General features: G+C 49.6%; 1 protein-coding gene and 1 pseudogene across 2 annotated transcripts in view; one reads left to right on the top strand and one right to left on the bottom strand.

Moving 5' to 3' along the window:
- The window catches only part of ANK1 (ankyrin 1), a gene marked incomplete at both ends in the record, with an annotated part of 241,218 nt that overhangs the window by 83,407 nt on the left and 134,239 nt on the right, over window positions 1-23,572 (bottom strand). The window contains one exon of the mRNA XM_080710073.1: window positions 22,298-22,399. Coding sequence (XP_080566199.1) covers window positions 22,298-22,399 — 102 coding nt within the window. The remainder of the gene's footprint in view (window positions 1-22,297; window positions 22,400-23,572) is intronic.
- LOC308272998 (small ribosomal subunit protein eS6-like) lies at window positions 15,673-16,409 on the top strand (annotated as a pseudogene). The gene has a single exon. The product of its transcript is annotated as a small ribosomal subunit protein eS6-like (transcript).

Consider the following 23,572-nt stretch of genomic DNA (forward strand, 5'->3'; position numbering starts at 1 on the left):
TCCCCTGCACCTCCGTAGCGCCTCCCTAAGTCCCTACAGGGAGATTCTCATTAAAGCATCAATTTCCTACCTGGAAGTGGCAGGGCACATACCCAGGAGTGGACTAGCCCTATGGCTCTGCCACTGCCAGCCCCGGAACGTCACTTGAAGCCACACAGGAGAGAGGAAGGTGGACAAAACTCTCCACTCCAGAGCCTGGGTCAGGACAAGTGTAACAGTGGTGAAGGAGGGAGGGGGCCGCAGCAGGAACAGCCTGCGTCCTGTTTAGAGCACCTCAGCGGGCCACATCTCTGCCCAGCAGCTCGGTGCTCCAGGGTTCCAGTGTGTGCACGCGGCGGGTACGCGGCACAGGTGGGCAGGTGTGTGGGCCGAGGGGAGGCCCCTTCGCCAGGTACCCTCGTGGAAATGCCCGACGACAATTACCAGCCCTTCCCTCCTCCTGCAGAGTGCACACAGTGGGAGGTAGGATCCGAAGCTGTGGGCATGCCTCGCACATGAGCGAGTTTTTCAGCTCAAGGAGAGGCTGGGCAGCCGCGGTGTGAGAACAGGGAGCTGGGGGAGGCGGGAGAGCAGAGGCACCGCCCACCCCTCCCAACTCAACCCGCAAAACTCAAGTTCACAGAAGAGAAATCTGTCAGGAGAGGGTGCTCTGGAGCCAAAGCTCTCTCCGCAGCCGCAGCCGCACCTCCACCAGGGCCAGGGGGCAGGTCTCACCGAGGAGTCCCTGATCCTTCTCCAGCACTTCTGTCTGTTGCAAGTCTCAAGCCTAGAAGGTTCCAGCCCCGCAGAGCTGGGGTTACCTGGGAACTGCCAGAGTCTGCGGCTCTGGGGACTGTTACAGTCCATGTACCATAGGAGGTGCCTCTCGCTGGCAGGGAAGGGGCCGAGGAGCAGACCTGGGGTTCTGGTGCTTCCTGGGCCGCACGGTCACGTGATGGGCGTCCCTTGGTCCCGAATACCTCAAAGCCGGGGAGCTGGCAAGCCCAGGAGGAAACACCTAATGCTCATCACTGACACTCAGTGGCTCCTCTGTGCCCCTCCCTCTCCCTCTCTCATAACAGGGATTGAACCCAGTGGGCATTCTACTTCTGCACTACCCTCGGCCCCTTTTTTATTTTTAGTTTGAAACACAATCTCACTAAGTTGCTGAGACTGGCCTGGAGCCCGCAATCCTCCTGTCTTAGCCTCCCAAGCACAGGGATCACAGGCGTGTGCCATCAAGCCCAGCACAGTCCCCGTTCTTCGGAGCCAGTGTCCAGATCTCAATTGAGAGAGAGTCTAGATACTCTGTCTGACCGGGGAATGCTGGAGTCCAAGGGATATTTAACATCCTCAAATTCTCCCTCCATCTGCAGCTGAGGAGATCAAGGCTCAGAATAGTCCAATGATGTAGTCGCCGTCACGGTCGCCCAGTCTGTCTAGGGAACAGATGCGCACAGATCCAGCAGCACCTGCACCTCTCAGTCTGACTGAGGACGCTCCATCCCAGACCCTGGCTCAGCGATCTCTTCCTCTGTACGACTCTTTCTTCATCTTTCTTATTTTATTTTATTTATTTATTTTTGTAGTACTGGGAATTAAACCCAGGGGTGTCTTACCTCTTAAACGAATTCCTCAGCCCTTTAAATTTTTTTTTTTTAATTTTGTGGGTCTGGGGATAGAACTCAGAGACATTTGAACTCTGAGCTACATTCCCTGCCCTATTTTGTATTCTTTATTTTGAAACAGGGTCTTATTAAGTTGCGAAGGGCCTCACTAAGTAGCTGAGGCTGTCCGCGAACCGCGATCCTCCAGTCTCCGCCTCCTGAATGCTGGGATTACAAGCGTGCGCCACCACGCCTGGCTTTTTTCTTTCTTTTAAACAGGGTCTCGCTAAGTTGCTGAGGGGCTCACTGAGCTGCTGAGGCTAGCCTTGAACCTGAAATCCTCCTGTCTTTGCCTCTCAAGTACTGTGGTTACAGCCGTGCGCCACCATGCCTGGATTCTCACGTTACTTTAACTGAGTTGTGCTTAACACAATCTCTAAGTTACTTCCCATCGGTCACTGCAGTGATCGGAATCCAATGTCCTCATGATCCAGAAAACCAGACTCCATTAGGCTCAGCTAATGAGGGTGTACAAGAAGACCAGGACTTGAATGCACAGCAAGAATCACTTGTGCAACAGGACCACACATACACTCGTCTCAACCTCAGTACAGTCACGGCTGCCACCTAATGTTGAGTATTTACTTAATCCAATCGAGCGAACACTTAATCCAGCACCCACTGTGCCTGGCAGTGCACTGCAGACCAATCAAACATAATTCCTTTCCCTCGAAGAACAGGTTTTTTTGTGGAAAGTAGATAAGCAGATGCATGCAAAACACAGAATCATGCAAAAACAAAACAAAAGCTCAAACACAATAACAAACCACTTAAAATGGCACGAGAAAAACTAGCAGTGGGACTTCCGGGAAGATGGCGACTGAGAAAAGCGGGGCTTAAGAGCCCTGTTAACAACAAATCTCCATTACCACAAAATCAGCGCCTTTCATAGCCAGAAAACACCATCACCAGTGAAACAAAAAATCACCAGGCTCCAGAGAGAAAGCGGATTGAGAACAGAGCCACAGAGGAGATACACCGGCCTCGCGCCCGAGGTCGCGGCAGACGTGGCAGCAGCGCCATACTGCCAGAGGCACCAGCGAATTCACGGGACGGCTACAGCAAGCCGAGGTGAACCACTGCGGAACAGCTAGGCGGGATTTCTCCGCGCAGAGAGCATCTAAAGCTCCCAGTGGCCGAGCTCAGCACACGCGGCAGGGATTCAGAGTAGAAATCAAAACCAAGTAGAAAAACGCCAGCCCCACAGCCGAGGGCGTAGCAGCGGTGCCATATTGCCACCGGTGGCAGCAGCAGCGAATTCAGCGAGGCCAGTACAGCCACATCTGCGTACTCAAGAACAGTGATTCAAATTGCGGGCCACAGAGGAGAAATCCCAGTACTGTACTCCCTGGGACTTGACCCAGTGGGGGAGGGGCGGTGGCAGAGATATCACACCATAGGAGAACGTGCAACCTGGCACCCCCCACAGTCTAAAGCAGCCTCTATCGACTCTCTGAGTCGGAGACTCTGTGATAAAACCCAGTAAAGGAGTAGTGGGGTCCGAGATACTACTGACTCGAGATCCAGAACACCTTAAGGGAAGTCATAGTGACCCAAGGGAAGAACCCAGAGAAGGCACAAACATCGGAAATCATGGGAAAGAGGAATAATACTGGAGCAATTAATGCCCACAACCCCACAACATCAGAACCCGATAAAACAGAAAATCAGAGATTTCTAGAAGATCAAATCAGGAAAATAACTGTAGAAATAATAGAGGTGCTTCGAAAAGAACTCAGAGAGAGCCAAAAAGAGATAAAGGATGCAATTAATGAAGTAAAGGCCTCAATTCAAAGCACAAACAACAGATTAGAACACATGGAGAATAGAATCTCACTCTTAGAAGATGAGCAATCCAAAAATGAACTCATAGTTTCTAATCTAGGAAAAAATATCTGACAGCAGGAATCTGATATTGAAGAAATATTGGCCCATTTTAAGAGAGCTAACCTAAGAATAATTGGAATAGAGGAGGGAAAAGAAAGTGAAACCAAAGGGATCAACAATCTCTTCAAGGAAGTAATAGCAGAAAATTTTCCAAACATAGAGCAAGAGGTTGATACAAAGGTCCAGGAAACTTATAGAACTCCCTTTAGACAGGATCGGAGAAGAGGATCCCCACGCCACATAATTGTCAAAATGACCAATGTGGAAGCCAAGCAGAGAATCTTAAAGGCAACAAAAGCAAAGGGCCAAGTGACATTCAGAGGCAAACCAATTAGAATCACTCCAGACTTCCCAAACCAAGTTATGAGAGCCAGAAGGGCTTGGAGTAACATATTCCAAACTCTGAAAGAAAACAACTTCCAGCCAAAAATTTCCTACCCAGCAAAACTTTCTATCAAATTAGATGGAGAAATAAGAAGCTTCCATGACAAACAGAAACTGAAGGAATTTATGTCTTCAAAACCAGCACTAGAGAAAATACTCAAAGAGATTAACTACAAAGAAGAAATAGGTAACACACACCAGAACCAGAGAAACAAGAGTTTCCATCCAACAGACAATTAAGATCTGTGGAGATTCATTATTTATGTTAGTCTTTTACCTATCTCTAAATGGTATTGTTTGCCTTTATTGTTGTTAATTTTTAGGATTTCTAGTTGGAATATTAATATACCTTCAGATATAGCAATTGGAAATATTTTATCCCATTCTATTAGTAACTGTTAACTCTGTTTACATTGTCTTTGGATATACAATTTTTTTATTTTTTTATTTTTTAGGGAGTCTGTATACTCTTCTGTTGCCTGTGTCATTGAAATCATAACCAAGAAATCACTGCCAATTTCAATGTTGTGAGGTTTTATGACCCAGATTTTCTCCTAAAAGTTTATAGTCTTAAGATTTATATTTAGGTCTATTATCTATTTTGAGTTAATATTTGTATATGGGATTAGGTAAGGGTCCAATTTTATTCTTTTCCATGTAATTATTATTTTTTAACAATATTTAGTTAAAAGATTATCATTTCTACCACCAAATGTTCGTGGAAACCTTGTCAAAAATAACTTGACAATATAGGGAAGAATTTAGGTCTAGGCTTTTATTTAACTCCAATGGTTTATATATCTGCCTTTAGAATAGTACTACACTGTTTCAATTATTGTAGCTTTATATGCTTTGAAATCAGAAAATATATATCTTCTAGCTTTGTTCTTTTTCAAGATCGTTTTGGGTACCTAGAGTCCATATTCCATATTAGGATAGATTTTTTTCTGAAAAATAAATATATAAATATATGATAGTTTCACCTAAAAAATAGAAAAAAATATTCTCTGGTAAGAAAGAAAGCAAAAAGAAATATTGAAATGTTATCTTTAAGTCATCAAAAGCTTGGTATCAGACAAATGAAACTGTTATGTGAGATTATCATTTTTAATTTTAGATAAATTGCCATAATACTAGATGTCAACTACTAAGCCAAGCATGGGAGGGAGGGATAGGGAGAGAATGGGGTGGGGATTGGGTGGGGGCTGACTGGGAAAAGTGTGCATGTATGTCTACAAAAGTATGTATCCTACTATGATGTATGAATACAGTGCACCAATAAAAAAAATAATAATAAAAAAAATAAAAAAAAAAACCTAGCAGTGGCACAGAAGAGAAAAGAGGCGGTTATTAAGGAGGCCAGAGCGCTCCCCAAAGGCTCCATGGCCCCACGGCACCACACTGCCAGTTCACCAGCCACCGCAGGGTGAGAAGCCATGTCTGGCCTGAGCTTCTAAACCCAGATGCTGACGTCCTCCCTGTGTGTTTACTTATTTGGGTACTGGGGATTGGACCTAGGGTCATTCAATCTCTAAGCTACACCCCCAGCCCTATTTTATTTTTTATTTTTGAAACAGGGTCTCACTAAGTTGCAGAGGCTGGCCTCAAACCCACAATCCTCCTGTCTCAGCCTCTCAAGTACTGGGATTCCAGGCATGTACTCCTGTGCCCAGCTACCACAAGCCCACATTTTAGAGACCATGTTCCCAGCTCTTCTTGTCCAGGGCATCTGAATTGGGCACAGGCAGGAACATCCAGTCTCAGTGGGGACTGTCCCCAGCAAGTGGCCGCCTTAGGTAGACGATTGGCCGGTGGCTACAAGTATCCTCGTCCAGTCACTGACGCTGTTGGATGCCTGAAAACCAACTTCCTGCCCATTCACACCGAGGAGCACGCACCTTGTCTCACAAGAGAGCTAGTTTGCTGCGGTCTGGATATAGAATGTTCCCTGGAAGAGCAGTGGTCAGAGGCGAGACGACTGGATCATAAGGACTCTGGTCTCATCAGTGCGTGAGTTCATTAGTGGACTAAGGAAGATACCGCGTGGTAAGGTCGGCAGGTGGGGTGTGACTAGAGGGGTGGGTCACTGGGGGTGTGGCCATGGAAACTGTGTGTGTGTGTGTGTGTGTGTGTGTGTGTGTGTGTGTGTGTGTGTGATGTATATACGGTCTCTCTCTGCTCCCCACTGCCACCCCCTGAGCTCTGCAGACCTGACCTGGACGGAAACCTCTGAAATCTCCACCACTGTGAACAATAAATCTTCCCCTAGGTTGTGGCCATCGGTCACTCTGAGTGCCAGGAGTGAGACCGCTGACTGAAAGCCTGTTCAGGGCCACCTCCCACATCTGAAGAGGGGCCTCACACACAGCACTTTATGGCTTCCTCTCCCTTATTGGAACACATTTCCCTTACTGCTCAAGCGAGAAAGGGGAGGAGCACAAGTACTGTGCACTTGTTCTTAGCTATGACTACGGGCAGAGATGAACTGTAATTTACGCCCCTTCAAAGCCAGGAACCATATGTTTCATGTTAGTTCAATCGAGTGCAGTTGGCTGCCAAAAGCCAAAGGCAGACTGCTGAATCTCGCCAAGTCTTCCCAGCTACTCCATCCGACCTGCGCAGACGCCTCTCCTGATAACCAACGCCAGACAGCTATTCAAGGGGATGATGAGCCGGACAAACCCCATTTTTCTTCTGTCAAGGGCGTGGTGGCGCACGCTTGTAATCCCGCGCTTGGGAGGCGGAGACAGGAGGATCGCACAGGTTAGAAGCCAGCCATGCTGGCTTAAGGGACCCTGGTTCCAAATAAAAAGTATAAAATAGGTCTGGGAGTGTAGCTCGGAGGTAGAAGGGCTTCCAGGAACCCCAGTACCACCAAAAAAAAAAAAAAAAAAAAAAAAAAAAAAAAAGAACAAGGTGCAGTGGATAAGCAAAAATGAAGTGACTACAGAGGAGGGGAAGCTTTCGTGGAATCAGAAGCTGGGACGCAGTGAGTACTCCTGGCCAGTCTCACCTGCGAAGCTCTCCAGGGCAGCAGCAGCATGCACTCTTCCCCGGCCCCCTCTGGACCCACTGCACGCGTCAGGCCGCGGTGTGGTCCACGGCTCTCGGCGGCTCTGTTGTGTTTTCCTTCCTCCCTCCATTCAGGTGACGTTATCTACCAGTCAGTCAGTCAGTCAGTCAGTCTGTCTGTCTGTCTGTCTGTCTATCTCCATCTCCCTCTCTATCTTCTTTCCCCTATTGCATTGGGGCTACATCAGAATGACAGCTCCAGCCCTTTTTATTTTTTATTTTGGAACAGGGTCTTGCTAAGTTGCTGAAGCACTTGCGATCTTCCCGTCCCGGCCTCCCAAGTACTGGGATTAAAGGTGTGGGCCACTGTGTTGGCAACTGAAGTCATTTCTCTTAGGGTATCTTCACGTTCTTTGATTCTCTTCTCAGCCGTATCCAGGGTACAGATCAACCCACTGAAGAAACTCACCACTGAGTTTTAAATGTTTACCATTTCATTTCACTCTTTCTTAAAGTTTCCATTATCTGATGAAATTCTCCATCAGCCCATGAATGTGGTTCACTTTCACTATGCAATACTTTAAAAATTTTTTCCTTTTTAAAAAATTTTCTTGTGGTACGGGGAAATGAACTTGGGGACATTCTATCACTAAGCGACACCGCCAGCCCTTTTTATTTTTATTTTGAAACAGGCTCTCACTAAGTTACCACGCACTAGCCTCAAACCTACGATCCTCTTGCCTCAGCCTCCCAAGTACGAGGACCCCAGGTCAACCTTCAGCATCTTAATCATAGTTATTTAAATGCACTGGAGAGCGAGGTGCGGTGGGACCCACACCGGTAATCTCAGTACTTGGGAAGCTGAGACAAGAGGATCACAGGTTCAAGGCCAGCCTCAGCAGCTTAAAATCCATCAGACAGTTCCAACATCTTGGTCATCTCTTAGTCTGCCTGTGCTCATCTGCTTTGTCTCTTGGTAATGGTTTGTTTTCTCCTGACTGGTGTGTGTTATAATTTTTAATCGAATGTTTTCATGTGTAAAGAGCAGGAGAGATGGGGTACACAGGGTCGTTTCTTCATCAGTCCCTAGCGGGGGCTGGAGAGAGAGCCATGATGAGCCAGAGTCCTCAGCACCTCAGCACACCACTGCCTGAACGTTGCTCTAGAGGCAGGCTGCTGCTGTCCTGAGCCCGGCAGGGCAGCCACAGCTCCAGAGGTTCCCAGGCCCCGAGCTCCCTTAGCTCTCAGCTGCCCCGGCCCCCAGCGCTGTGCTCCCGACCAGGCTGGTGGCAGTGGGAAAGCGCTTTCTGTTCTAGTCCAGTCTCCAGTAGGCTATACATACCTCAACCTCAAAGGTGGATTTAAAAAATATATTATCTGGACACGGTAGTGCATGTCTGTAATCCCACTGCTTGAGAGGCTGAGACATGAGAATCACAGGTTTGAGGCCAGCCTCAGCAACTGAGTGAGGCCCTCAGAAATTTAGTGAGAACATCTGCAACTCACCGAGACCCTGCTTCAGAATAAAAAATAAAAAGGGCTAGAGGTGTAGTTCAGAGGTAGAATGCCCCTAGGTTCCATCCTCAGTATCAAAATAAATACATAAATCTAAAAAATTCTTCTTCTTTTTAAATAGTCAGCCCTCCCCCTCTTCTCCATGGCTGCAAGCCCCGCCTGTTCGTACTGGTCTGGAACTTCCTGCCCATCCTCCAGCTGTAGCAGACCTCTGCTTGTTAACGGGGCAGGATCCGGGCTCACTATGTGCCCCGGCCTTCCTCAGAAGGAAGGAGCTCCGGCTTCATCTCTCCTGGAGCAGGGACTGACCTATGGCCAGAATGCCTTCCCTGGACCAGAGGTGGTCTTTTTTTTTTTTTTTTTTTGGTGGTACTGGGGGTGGAACCCAGGGGCTTTTCTACCTCCGGGCTATACTCCCAGACCTATTTTTTACTTTATTTGGAAAGAGAGTCTCACTGAGTTGCTGAGAATCTTGCTCAGTAGCTGAAGCTGGCTTCAAACCTGTGCGATCCTCCTGTCTCATTCTCCCAAATTCTGGGATTACAAGTGTGCGCCACCACGCCCGGATCCAGGTAGTCTGTTTCTAACCGTCCCCCAGGAGAACCTATTTCTGTGCATGGTGTGAAAGGCAGGTCTGGTTTTTGATCACAGGTAGAAAGAGCGTGGGGGCTTAGCATCTGGTCCTCATCACCTTCCCTGTCTGATAGGGGAGGCCTGGGATGAAAGCTCCCTCCAGACACACCGGCCTGCGCTTGGCCTCCAGGAGTTTCTAAGACTGTGTACACAGCTGCCTCTCCCTCCTATATGATGCTGAAGCTGAGGGAGTCTGTGTGACCCTCCCCCCGCCGGGCTTGGCCCCTCTGAAGTTTAGTTTACTTGATTACCCTGCTGCCTTAGTCCTCAGATGACCTCAGGAAAGAAAATTATAATTTCGCAGATTGTGCAGCTTTTTTCTTGTTTATAAGCTGTGCTAGTCAGCTTTTTGTCACTGTGACCAAAATATCTGACAAAACATAAAGGAGAAAAAAATTTATTCGGGCTCATGGGTTCGGGGTTCAGTCCATGGTTGGCAAGCTCTAAGGCAGAACATCCTGGCAGAAGAATGTGGTGGAGGAAAGCCGCTCAGCTCATGGCAGCTGGGGGGCAGAGAGAGCAAGAGAGGAAGGGGTTAGGGACAAGACAAGCCCTTCGAGAACACGCCTCCAGTGACATACTTCCTCCATCTCCCCACCTCCCAGCAGCCCATCCACCTGTCAATGGATTAGTCCCGATGACATCAGAGCTCATGACCTAATCATCGCCTAAAAGTCCCGCCTCTGAACTGTGCACACTGGGCCACGTTTTGAACACACGAGCTTTGGGGACTGTTCCAAAGTCAAACCATAACAGAGGGTGGGAGCAACTCTCTTCAAAGCTGCCTGCATTCTACATAACCCACAGAAAGGGCCTCTGAGGACACTGGCACCGTGTGATCTCATGCTATGTGGTCCCAAATTAGAGGATCACCTTTTCTAGGCCCTTCTTTGGCAAAAATATTTATGCTAAGCACTCACATCTGGACATTTTCATCGGCCTTTGCTCTTTTCAAGTAAAATGTCAATTTAGAGGAGCCCAATCTGTCTACAGGGAGGGGACAGAGATCTCAGCCAGGCTGTGTTTCTTTTACCATTTTTAAGAAGAAGAAAGAAAAAGCCATATTCAGCCTGAATGATTTAATTTGAAGGGTTTTTTTTTTTCCTGTACCAACTGTGAGAAATTCCATTGGCAAAATACACAATTCCAGACATTTGCTCTCAGTAAATTAGTCCTGTTTAGCTCCTCTGATTGCCCCAATTACACTAATTTATTTCCAAATGTACCAATACAGTAGACATATCATAGGAAATTCAACAAATTCCTCTGTCAAAAGCAGAGGAAAGGTTTCAAACAGAATGGCCTCACTGTCCCAAGGATCACATCTCATTGGAAATCCCAAGGATGTCTCGGAAGCAGCCTCTGGGCCCCTGCTCTAGTCTCAGCACATTCGCTTCCTTATCGCACAGCTGTTTGTCTCACCTGCCTGCACAGGGCAGGCTGCCTCAAGCTCCGTCCCTATGTCCCGGGACTGCAGACCTCAAGGACCACCCTGCCCCCCCAACCCTCCTGCCCCATATCTGCTAAAGCTCCTTCTTCCCACTCCCATTTCTTCTTTGAGCTAAGCAGTGGCCTTGGACCACGTGCGAATGCAGTGTCCAGGAAGTATGACCTTCTCATTCATCAAACTAGTTGTTCGCCATCAGGCCAGGCACAGAGGCAAGGGGACACTGTTTGGGGAGGTTCTGATGGGGAAGGAAGAGCTGGGAATACCAGGATAAATAGCCCATAGCACCGGCTGAGGAGACTGAGCAGGAAGAGAGACTTCTAGATGATGTGATCTTGGCATAACACTCCCTTTTACCTATGTGGTCAGTAAAGACCAGTCTGAAGATCCTGCCCATGATAAAGACTGGGATGTCTACACATGGAGTTATATACCGAGGTTTCTATGTTTAACAGCCCATTTTCCTGTTCGGTCTGGATTCTCTGTTGATAATAAGCAATGGGCATATCAAGAGGGAAGATTTTGGTGTCTAACTACCATCTGCCACTAGTGGAAATCACTGGATAAATGGCTGACCCAGGGCTGGGACAGGAAAAGTGCAAAATGAGCCCCGAAAGCATGGAAATACTCGGGAATGACGGGGATATATCAAAGGACGAAGAAGGCAATGTATCAAAAGGGCTCGTATTGCCCTAATTTATATTTGAACATTAAATTGTGGTCATCAGGTTTAAAGCCCATTGCACAGAATAGGAATCTACAAGTGTGGACACATGGAACAAACAATGAAAAAACAAGGAAGTGGGAGAAGAAGAATTTAACACCCAGCAGAAATCCAGCTAACGGATGCAGAAGAAATGGTGAAAATGTCCGTTTGCTCTTGGAACCTGCCCTGCAGAGCGGGAACGGACACAGGCGCAGTCATCAGCAGATACCAAGGCTCGAAGTTTGATAAGAAACAAACATCAACATCATATCAGAACATTGCCTTCCCCCATCTGAACATGAACCAACTGCAAAGGAAACAGGGACGATTTTAAAATAGAAAACTGTGGCGGCACCATCTTTACCTGGTGGTAAAGCATCATCAGGGATGGGGCGGGAGCATGGTTTGTGCATTTCTCCTGTCAGGAGGCAATGCCCGAGTCCTGCCGTAAGAAGTGCCAGACAGACAGAAATATGTTCAAAGTGCGTGATGGACTGTCGTCCAAACCCCGAGACAGGCAAAGCCTGAGGAACTGTTCCAAACTGAAAGAGACGGATGAGACAGGACACCTAACGCTAAGTGTATTCCTGGAAAGAATCCTGGAACGGAGGAAGGGAGTGTAAAAAAGGGTGGGGGTGGGAGCGAAAGAGGAGAAAAGGGAAAGAGAGATGGGGGAACAGACAGCAGGGAGATGTTGTCAGAGGAGTGTAATGGAGTCCCCGGGTGGGGTAGCCTGCTGTATCACTGTGGATTTCCTGGTTGAGAAGTGTGCGGGGTGGTTATGGGGAAAGCATCCTTACGTGTGAATGGTAAGGACGGCTGATAGAGAACTACATCATTTGTGTGATATATGATATGTAGACGGAGGGATAGACAAGTGGATGGATAGATAGAAAGGCTGGGCAGGGGTGCTGTAAAATGGCCACAGGGGCTATGGAAGAGGAAAATGCAGGAATGCTTCGTAGTTTACTGGCGACTTCTCCATAGTCTGAAACTACTACCAATTTTTAAAAAGAAACCTGGAGGAGCAGGACATGGGGCACATGTGTATGATTCCAGTACTTGAGAAGCTGAAACAGGAGGATTACAAGTTCAAGGTCAACCTCAGCAACATAAAATTTAAAAAAGGGCCACAGGTACATCTCAGAGGTAGAATACCCCTGGGTTCAATCTTCAGTACCAAGAAGGAAGGAAAGAAGGAAGGAAGGAAAAGAGGAGGCCAGAAGAAACTGCAGTGAGGGCTCAAAGAAGTGGGTGGAGGGGAGTCAGCAGTGCTGTGGGTAGTTCCTGGCTCTGGCTATGGTGTGGAGGACAGTGGTCTGCTGGGGTTTCTGCAGGTCCAGGGGTTCCCAGCCAATGTGAAGATGCGACCATATCTATCCATCCTAGTCCTCCTCCTCCTCTTCCTCCCTCCCTAGGGATTGAACCCAGGGGCATTCTATCTCTGAGCTATACCCTCCCCCACTCAGCCCTTTTTATTTTCAAACAGGACCTTGCTATGTTGCTGAAGCTGGCCTTGAATTTGCGATCCTCCTGTCTCAGCCTCTCAAGTACTGGGATTACAGGTGTGCAACACTGCATCCATCCTATTTCTAAATGGCCCTGGGAGTGCAGCCTTGACCCAAGTTCTGGTATTAGTCCAGGTTGAGTTTAACCCATCCACACTGTTCTCAACCCCAGCACGCCAGGCAGGATGGACACCTCTTTCCGAGGACGCGCCACAGGTGCGCCAGCACCAGCCCACCCAGGGCCTTTTTATTTTACTTGTGAGTTGGTGGCTCTTCAGAGGCCATTTGGTGGGAAAGATCTAAGCATATATGACCCTGGAATCCAATGAATTCCAGGCCAGAGAGAGGGGAAGCAACTGTCACAGTCCTGGTGGGCATCGCCCTCTCCTCCTTTGCAAACCCGTCTCTTCCATAAAGACAGGGAAGAGAGCCTAAGAGAAGGGCCCGGGAGGGCGGCCCCAAACCAGAGCCGCAGCCAGATGGGAAGGAGCGGCCTCTCTGAGCAGCTCCCGTCTTCACTTTATTACGATCTAAATTTAGCTCGGTACCCAGGTAGCTCTTAAGATTCATAGTTTACTAGACACTCGCGAGAAGGAAAAACACTCTCATTCTTTTCATTATCTGAAAAAAAGAGAGAGAGAAAGAGGCACCCACAATGATTTCAGAGCTCTGCTGGGACGAGGCAACCTCAGATTACCTCCCCTGTGCTCCCCACTGCACGGAGCTCGCAGCAGCTCCCCGCTCTGCAGTCCTGTGGCTCAGCAGCAAATCCACTGCAGAGCGGAGCTTGCAGGGCCCTGGGGAGCCGAGGAGGAGGAAATGTAAGTTCCAGTTAATGAGAGACCAGGGCTCCGAAATTAAGCTCAGCAGCTGAGAATGTTTCCTGTGAACTAGAAAAACTCTACGTCCGAGATGGTGGCATTTCTCTAAAGAAATAAAATTAAATTAAAATAAAAAGAACAAGCCAGGTACAATGGCCCATGCCAATAATCTCAGGACCTGGGATGCTGAGACAGGAGGTCTGCAGGTTTGAGGCCAGTTTTGGCAACTTAGTGAATGTTAGCAACTTATTAAGACCCTGTTTCAAACTAAAAGATAAAATGGGCTGAGGATTTAGTTCAGTGCTAGAATGCTCCTGGGTACAATCCCTAGTCTGTCTGTCTGTCTGTCTCACACACACACCAAAAACCAACAACAAAAAAGTTTCGATTGAAGAATTTTCAATCAAATATAAACAATTTCAGGCCAATTCGCTTTCACGGTCTGTTCCTTCCGATCAGGAGCAGGATTGCGCTCAGCCTTTTCTCCATCAACTGAGGAGTCTTGCCCAGGACCCACATCAGGGGTCATCTTTTTTGGTGGCTCTCCCTGCCCCCCCCTTTTTTTTGCAAAATCAGACCCTATTTCCTGCCCTGCAAAAGTGAACTGCTCTGTGTGCAGATCCTGTGAAACTCAGTGATAACTCCCTCAACGCCCCATCACGTAAACCTGTATGTATTCACCTGTCTGCCCCTGAGGCCGGGTTCCCTGAGGCCCTGTGTTTTTTTTGGCAATCAGTTCTGACAGAGTGTTTTCCACAAGTCTGCAGAATTGAAGGCACCTTCATGCAACCTGCCACAAACACAGACCTCTTAATTTTTCCTTAGTCTCCTGAGTAAGAGACTTGCATCCAATGTTCGCACTGTAAATCCACAGCCATCCACCTGTACAGCAGAGTCGGGAGAAAGTGCTTTCTTTGCAATATGTTCCAGATCTTTCCTGAGGACACTAGCCTCCCTTTTCCTAGTCCCTAGGATCCTGTTGTCATGACAAACGGACACCTTTATGTAACAGAACCAGTCAACTAACTCTTCCTTTACTGCAAGGGAAAAGAGGAGGAACCCAGCCCAGGGGCAGATGGCTAAGAGGAATGGCAGTCTCTGCTGTGCAATTTCAAACCCATCTGTGCAGGGCTGGGACGCAGGCTGGAGGGCAGGGTGCTGATCTTTGCAGCAGAAAGGCTCTGCACCTGTCCTAGCCTCGCCTGTCAAGCACCTGCTCTGCCCAGCTCAGGAGGGTGAAGCAGGCATTCACAGTGGTCCTGGCTGGGGAGGGCTGTGGACAACCAGGCACCCTAGGACTGCAGGCCACGATGACCAAACTCAGTGGGTCATTCTGTTGCATGGCGAGGGATCGAATGGCTTTACACCTGCCAATGGAGCGTGTTTATTTATTTATTTTGGTACTGGGGATTGAACCCAGGGATTTTTCTTCCTATGAACTATACCCCAGCCATTTTCATTTTTATTAGTTCATTTTATTTACAGTTATTATTTTTCAGAGGGGGAGTACTAGGGATTAAGCCCGGGGGTGTTCTACCTCCGAGGGGTGTTACACCCACAGCCTTATTTTATTTTGCATTTTGAAACAGACGTGCACCTGCTCCATGCATCTGCCAGATCCCCTGCACAGGCCCCCACTGCACACTGTACCCCGCTACCACCCGCTGCACAAACCCAGCCGAGGGCCTGTCTTCATCCTGCTCTGCCCTGGTTCCTCGCCCAGGCCTGGGGGCTTTGCTCCACCTCCACAGCCACAACTCTCACCCAAGCCACTTGGATTTTTCTCCTGGCACCGCAGCAGTGTCATGGCTGGCCTCCCTGAAGACGCCCGCACCCCTCCAGATGTTTTCTAGGGTAGTCAGTGTGAGCCCTTAAAGTGCAGACTGCTCGTGGCCCTCCAGTGCTGGATCCTGTGATTCACTTTCCTCTTCTCCCAGGATAAGGATTGGAATCCTTAAAATGACTCTTGCAAGCCCGGCATGGTGTCTCACGCCTGTCATCTCAGTAGTTGGGGGGCTGAGATAAGAAAGTCACAGGGTTGAGCCATTTAGGGAGACTCTCCGCAACTCAGTGAAACCCTGTTTCAAAATAAAAAATAAAGAGCTGTGCCAAGATGAAGCTGAATATCTCCTTCCACCACTGGCTGCTAGAAACTCATTGAAGTGGACGATGAACACAAACTTCATGCTCTTTACGAGACGCGTCGGGGTGAAGATGGAAGGGTCATGCGGTCCGAGTCAGTGGTGGGAACGACCCACGAGGTTTCCCCGTGAAGCAGGTATCTTGACCCACGGCCGTGTTCCCCACTACTGAGGAAGGGGCCCTCCTATCATAGACCAAGAAGAGCTGGAGAGGGAAAGCGCAATCTGTTCGGGGTTGCACTGTGGATGCCAACCTGGGCATTCTCAATATGGTTATTGTAAAAAAAAAAAAAAAAAAAAAAGAAAGAAAGAAAAAGTAGAGAAGGATATTCCTGGACTGTCCGATACCACGGTGCCTCATAGCCTGGGGCCCCAAAGAATAGCAGAATCCAAAATCTTTTCAATCTCTCCGAAGAAAATGATGTCCACCAATACGTAGTCAGAAAGCCCTTTAACAAGGAAGGTAAGAAACGCAGGACAGAGCACCCGAGATTCAGCATCTTGTTACTCCACATGTCCTGCAGCACAAACCCCAGCACGTTACTCTAAAGAAAGGGCGTGCTCAGAAAAACACGGAAGAGGCTGCAGAACACGCTAAACTTCTGGCCAAGAGAATGAAGGAAGTTAAAGAAAAACGCCAGGAACAGATTGCCAAGAGATGTAGGCTGTCCCCCCGAGAGCTTCTACTTCTGAGTCCAGTCAAAAATAAGATTTTTTAAGCGTGACACATAAATAAGATCAGACCTTAAAAAAATAAAATAAAATAAAAAGGGTTGGGGGGATAGTACACCAAAGGTAGAACACCCCTGGGTTCAAACACAGTATCCCCCAAAAATGACTTTTGCAAGCAGGGAAGGAGTGTGCTAAGTAGGACAAGTAGGGCGCACGAGCACAGCTGCACTGACCGCTCACGGGCTTGGCGGCCTTGGCCTCAAGCTCCTGGGAAGCCCGCACACCTGCTGTCCTGGCCGCTCTGTCCTCTCCGCCAGACCCCGTCACCTCCGTGGGCAACTCCAGCCTGGCCGACAGGAGCCCACGCACACCCCCCAGGCCCTCGCACGCTGTCACAGCTGTTGAATGTGGCGCTCCCTCCCTTGAGGCCCAGCTCCCCGCTTCCCCGCCCACCCGCTCTCTGCTCGCCCCATGCTGGCCTCCCTGGAGCTCTGCCCTGTCTTCTCCTCAGGCACCCTGTCTCTTGCTCCCTGCAGCCTTCTCCAACCTGCAACTTGCGGCCAGGCCTCTTATGTTTCAGAATAGCCCTCTCCCGGGAGGCGGGAGCACAAGGGAGCAGGAGGAGTCTCTGCATGGGCAGTGGAGGCCTTGGCAGGAGGTCTGAGCTGGGAACTTAGATGGGGGTCCAGCCCAGACAAACACGGGAGGAAGTCAGAGGCAACACGGGAGGAAGTCAGAGGCAGGCGCTGGCCGAGGCCCCCAGGGGCGGGAGGCCTGCAGGGTGTGACCCACAGCTGTCCACGGCACACCTGCTTCATGCCAGGTTTTCTTCTAGGCGCTGAATACTCTAAGCTGTATTTCTTCATGACACCTAACTTGGTTCTTGGGTTGCCTATCAATCTGTTTGACTATTTGATTAACAGCCCTCACTGCCCAAGAATTAAGAAAGGCTACGCTTCGAGAGAACTATGAACTGTTTTTGCTCTATTAGTGCTGCCCTAGAGCCCAGCACTCCACATTCACACAGAAAGGTCCAGGAGACACCAGGAGCCGGCATCTGACGCTCTAACGATGCTCGGGTCAAGAACAGAACTAGAGGTTCCTTTAAAGACAGCTGCGTATGTGTGTTCTTAGGTAGGAACTTCTTTTCTATAAAGCAAATAACAGTGACAAGAATAAAAACTAATAGACACAATCTCTGAGCTAAGGAAAGTGCCCGGAATCCGCAGATGTCCCTTACATAAGCCGGGAGCTCTTTCCACACCACCAGAGCGGCTGCCTCCTGTGACTGAGGCCCGCTCTTCCCCACGCCAGATCAGAAAGTACGGCTTGCGGCTTACAGGAGGAGGAGCACCCGCTGTGCTGCTGCTGTCCGTCTACTGGCTCAGAACATCCCAGCAAAAGCAGTTCCCCGGGAGCGACTCCAGGACAGGGGCCTGTTTTCACCTTCCAACAGTGGCTGTCCCTTTCCTTTCCTAGTTCCTCCCTGGCTCCACGTACAAGGAAAGCACAGGCCCTGCGCTCTCCCGCCGCTGTCCTCTAGGTCCAGCCTTCGGGGAGGGCGGGGCAGGGAGGAGGTTGCGGAGGGACACTGGTCAGTAATATTCCGTCCATCTGTGAAGGTATTACTAACAACCTTACCAGCATGTCCAGGGAGGGAACCACAGCAAGAGATGTGTGCCTGTGTGAACGTATCCCTGTAAACCTCACTCTGATGCATAATTACATCACACACAAAAATGCAAAGAAAGAAAGAAAATGCTGGATATGTGTGCTCATCAGAGGAGAAAGCTCTAGTACCATTAGGGCTCCAGCCCTGTGCACATCATAAAGAAGTGGCATCTTCCTGATGGGGTGCTAATGTGCTTAATGAGGGCGAAGGTTCTGCTTTTCCAGCCCCACCCCTCCCAGCCCCATCCTCTCCCTTCAAAAGCAGAAACCAAACACCCAGCAGGTCACGGTGGTGTATACCTGTCATCCCAGGACTTGGGAGGCAGAGACAGGAGGATCACAAGTTCCAGGCCAGCCACAGCAACTTAATGAGACCCTGTCTCAAAGTTGAAAAATAAGAAGGTCTGGAAGTATAACTCAGAGATAGAATGCCCCTGGGTTTATTCAGAGAAAGGAAGAAAGAAAGAAGGAAGGAAAGGAGGAAGTAGAAAACAAGGAAGGAAAGACATTCAACACACAGGGCAAGGCTCAGATGATACAACCAGCTCCTTTCGGGGTCCAGCCTGCCTGCAGCCACCAGTCACCACACAGTCACTAGCCAGAGACGCAGGCCAGCAGGGCCCTGGATCTGGGGAGCAGGGTGAGACGGCCCTGGGCCTTTGCACTGTGGCAGACGCTTCTTTTGTTTGTTTGTTTGGTTCTGGGGATTGAACCCAGAGGGAATCTTTTGTTTTGAGACAGGGTCTCACTACGTTGCTGAGACTGTCCTCAAACCTGCAACCTTCTGGTCTCACACTCCTAAGTACCGGGATTACAGGCGTGCGCCCCCATGCCTGGCTACACTCTTCTTTGAAAGAAAGAGGCTGGTGGAGCCAGTGGCCCTCCCTGTGCTCTCCACAGGGAGAGCTGCAGCTGTCTCCTGGGACCAGCGGATGGTGTCAGCAAGGTGCAATAACGCCTGTGCGCCCACTGCCCCCTGAGCCCGGAGTGGGCGAGGCAAGTGCTCTGAGCAAGGGAGCAGAGGGATCCGGGTGGCACCCAGTGGGAGCACGCAGGGTGCAGGCGTTCCCGGATGTCATCAAAATCTTCCAATTTCACACAGGAAATGAGCCTGGCTCAAGTCTTAGCAGCGTTGTCCCCAATTCGGCTGAGTGGATTCCTCTGAGAATCATTAACCCTTACACAGCGTCTGCCTCCACCACCAGGGCTGCAGAAAAGCCCAGCAGGGAGGAAGAAAGCCCCAGCACTCCGCAGAGCCCACACCTGGCCATGGATGAAGGGGAGGGAGCAGCCCTTCCCGGGGGCTTGCGCACGCTCCCACCCAGGACGCCCCTATCCTCACACTTCCCTCCTGGCACCTCTGCACGCCAAGGCACAGGATTCCATCTCCATCCGCTACCCAAAGGCCTACCTCAGCCCTCGTGGGGCGTGGTAAGAAGCTCAACAGAACCTTGGGGCCTGTGGATGGAGGTTGGAGGGCGTTGGCCTTGGGGAGCCCGGTAGCAGGGGAGGGCTTGCTTCCCCTCACGCAGCCTTATCCGCCTCCGCTCCCCCTGCTGGGCTAGCTTCAGCCCCACCCCTCCTCCATGTCCTGTCACAGGCCCCTCTGTCCCCCCTGATCCTTTAGCTGTGAATTTGGGTCACCAGGAGACAGACTGGATCCAAGTGGAGCCTTAGCCTTGGGAACAAGAGAGTAGTCTTGTGCGTTTCTGGCAGAGCCAGGAGGGACAGGGAGAGAGAGGGACAGGGGACAGAGGCCCATTGCCCAGGGAAAGCAACCTCATTCAGCTGTGGATTTGTCCCTGTTGGAGGAGTGGCGCATGCCTGTGATCCCAGTACTTAGGAGGCTGAGACGGGAGGATCGCAGGCTCAAGCAACATACTGAGAGTCTGCTTTAAAAAATAAAAATGCAAAAGCTGGGGATGTCGCTGAGAGGTAGAATGCCCCTGGGTTCAAACCCCAGCACTAGAAAAAAAGAAGTCAAGGAAGGCTCTGTAACAGATGAACCAGGAGGTGCAGGCCTGGAGACACGGCCAGCCAGAGGGTGAGCGTGTGGGAGAAAGACGGCCTTTCCAACAAACGGTACACATCTGAAGAAGAATGGAATGAAATCCTCTTTCTCAGCCTGCACAAGAATCAACTTGAGACGGAGCGTGACCTAAGAAATCAGACCAGAAACTTTGCAGATACTAGAAGAAAACACAGGACCAAGCCAGGTATGGGGGCGCATACTTGTAATGCCAGTATTGGGAGCTGAGACAGTGAGGCCCTCCACAACTTAGTCAGAATCTGTTTCAAAATAAATAATAAAAAAATAGGGCTGGGGGTATAGCTTGGAGGTAAAATGTCCCTGGGTTCAATCCCCAGTATGAAAAAACAAAACAAAACAAAAAACAAGACAGAACCAGCTCTCCAACACAGACACTGGCAGACGCTTCCTCGAAGTCTCTAAACCCCTAAAGCTCAGAAAGGAAAACCACGATCAATAAACGGGATGGCACGGATTAAAAGAGCTTCCTTGCAGCAAAGGAAACAGTCAGGAGTTTCAAGAGAGAGCCTACAGAATGGGAGAAAGTCCTCGCCAACTGCTCCTCTGACAACATCTAGAGTATGTAAAGAACTCAAGAAACCTGGTCAGAATCAAAGCGATCAGACGTGGTGGCGCACGCTTGTCATCCCCGCGCCTGGGAGGCGGAGACAGGAGGATGGCGCAGGTTCGAAGCCAGCCGCACGCGCTGGCTTAGGAGACCCTGTTTCCAAATAAAAATGTTAAAATAGGTCTGGGAGTGTAGCCCGGAGGTAGAAGGGCTTCCAGGAACCCCAGTACCACCAAAAAAAAAAAAAAAAAAAAAAAAATCAAAGGAGCAGGAAGGGCGGCTGCGGGAGGCTGCGGGGTGGGGAGAACAGGGAGTGTCTGTGGGGACTGTGGGGACGGAGTGTGTTTGCTGAGTTGTGGGGTTCTGGGGAGGTGGGAGCTCACAGCAATGTGTTTTTAACACGACCAAGCCACACACTTCAACACGGCAAAGACAGTAGATTTCACTTATGTGTATTTTGCAGCAACTCAAAGCGATTTTTAAAATAATTAAGATGGTTTAAAAAAGAGAAAAGTCACCATTTTTCAATTTTGTGTGTCTGTGGTACTAGGGATTGAATGGAGGGACATCCTGCCTCTAAGCTATACCCCCATCTCTTTTCATTTCTTTTTAAATTTTATTTATTCATTTGTTTATTTTAGTACTATGGATTGAACCAAGGGGCATTCTACCTCCGAGCTATACTCTCAGCCCTATTTTATTTATTTATTTATTTATTTATTTATTTATTTATTTTTACTTTGAAACAGGATCTCACTAGGTTGATGAGAACCTCACTACTTGCCGATGCTGTCCTCGAACCTTTCAATCCTTCTGTCTCAGCCTCCCAAGTACTGGGATTACAAGTGTGTGCCACCATGCCCGGCTCTTTTTAAAATTTTAAGACAGAGTCTCGCTAAGTTGCTGAGGCTGGCCTCAAACCTGAGATCTTCCTGTCTCAGCCTCCCAGGTACTGGAATTACAAATGTGTGTCACCATGCTCAGCTACCATTTGTCAAATTATTTTAAATTAGAAATTGAATTTATGCTTATTTGTAAACAATGGCAAACACCAACAGACCTAAAACTCAAACCAGCCACCCATCCACAAGCCTGAGCCACACAGCAGTTCTCTTCCTGGGGGTTATTCCTCCTCTCTTCAGTCAGGTCCTTGGACCAACACCGCGGCTCCAGCCTACGGCCCTCCAGCCGGCCACAGCACATTGGGTTTCCTCGGCAGTCCTGCCCAGCAGGCCGAGCTGCCACTGCTCAGCTTCAGAGCCTGTACAGTGGCCGCGCCATCCCCCGCCCGCAGGCTCGCCTCACACCAACAGTCAAATCACGTGCTTTCTTCTCCACCCAGCTGAGAACCCCCAGAGCGGCTGGTGGACAGAGGAGACTGAAGTTCTCAGACACTGGCCCCTCAGAGGCCCTTCCTCCTCCACTGCAAAGGCCACGGGTTCTGAGCCAACGACAGGGCCTAGGGCACCTTCTAAGGAAAGCAACCCTTCTCCCTGGGCCCCGGCCTCCGACCCCTGCTGCAAGGTAAACTCGACCTCAGCAGCAGGCAAGCCCCTGCGGATCTTGAAGCCTCTGGGAACCGACAAACAGAGGTGGATTTAAAGCCCTTGGGAACTGGCACCGGCAGGAGGCGGTCTTCCATCTCTGTCCCACTTACCTGGTTGCAGGTGTTAATGTCCACCCCATTCCGCAGGTGATCCAGAGCTTTGTCCAGGTTACCAGCTCTCGCTGCCCTCAGGAAGCTGGTCGCAGCATCGGCCTGTGGGAGAGGGCACAGCCTGTGAGTGGCCCCTGCCTGCTAGTGATCTCATGCTCCGCTGGCCTGAGCCCTGGCAGCCACCCCACCTGCCCACCCAGGTGCCCAGATCTTTGGCTGGACACTGCGTTCTCCCCTCCAGTTGGTCCCAAGCACGTTAAAATTCCCATGTCAGTCCCAAGCAACAGTCCAGGTGTGGCACCTCAGTACCTGTTCTGAGGCCCAAATATGAGGCCGCCTTGGATATCAGGCCTCCCATCTTGGATATATATATATATATATATATATATATATATATATATATATATATTATTAAGGAATGAACTCAGGGGCATCCTATCTCCAAGCTGCATCCCAGGCCTTTTTGTTGAGGCTGGCCTTTAACTTGAGCTCCTCTTGTCTTAGCCACCCAAGTACTAGGATCGCAGGTGCATCACCACGCCTGGCCTGGGGGGAGAGGGGGGTCCTAGGCAGGCACTCTTGGCTGGGGGCCAGCTTCGAGGGCGGTCTCATTCCAATGATAAGTGCTCAGCATGGCGTGGGGTTCGCTGCTCTGATGTTTCGGGGCTCCGTGTTCTTGCTGAGAGCCTATGGTACCACACAGGTCCCCGCTCCATGCTCCAGCCATTCATGAGAGCAGGCATCAGAGGAAGCAAGCACCTGCTCTCTGGGCTGTTTCATGGTTTTTTTTTGTTTGTTTGTTTGTTTGTTTGTTTGTTTTTTAAGTAAATGGCTCAGAGCACTTACTAGGTGCTAAGAACCATTATCAGCACTTGTGTATATTTTTATATCCATGCACATACACACATATGCGTCTCCTCTTCACTTCAGAAACCCATTTAGAACCATTGCATTGAGGTTACTGAGGCACAGAGAGTGGAAGGGACCTGTATGGGTCCCACAGGATGCCTGAAATCCATGGGTTGACCTACCTCCGCTGCTCCCGACACGCAGCTCCCCCTCCCCATCCAATTTCTGATTCTTTATGGTTTTTTTAAATTTCTTCTGCCCCTCAGCTGTTGCCCAGCCACCTACCCAGCACAGCAAGCAAGACCCTGCTGCAGCGAGCATTGATTTGCCTTACGATGAAGGACAGCTCGAGTATGAGCTGGGGCCAGGAAAGAAGTCAGCTAATGCAAGACAGATGGAGTGCAGAGGGCAGGACTGAAGAGCAGC

This window comes from Muscardinus avellanarius (genome assembly GCF_963383645.1).
Source record: "Muscardinus avellanarius genome assembly, chromosome: 14".
NCBI lineage: Eukaryota > Metazoa > Chordata > Mammalia > Rodentia > Gliridae > Muscardinus > Muscardinus avellanarius.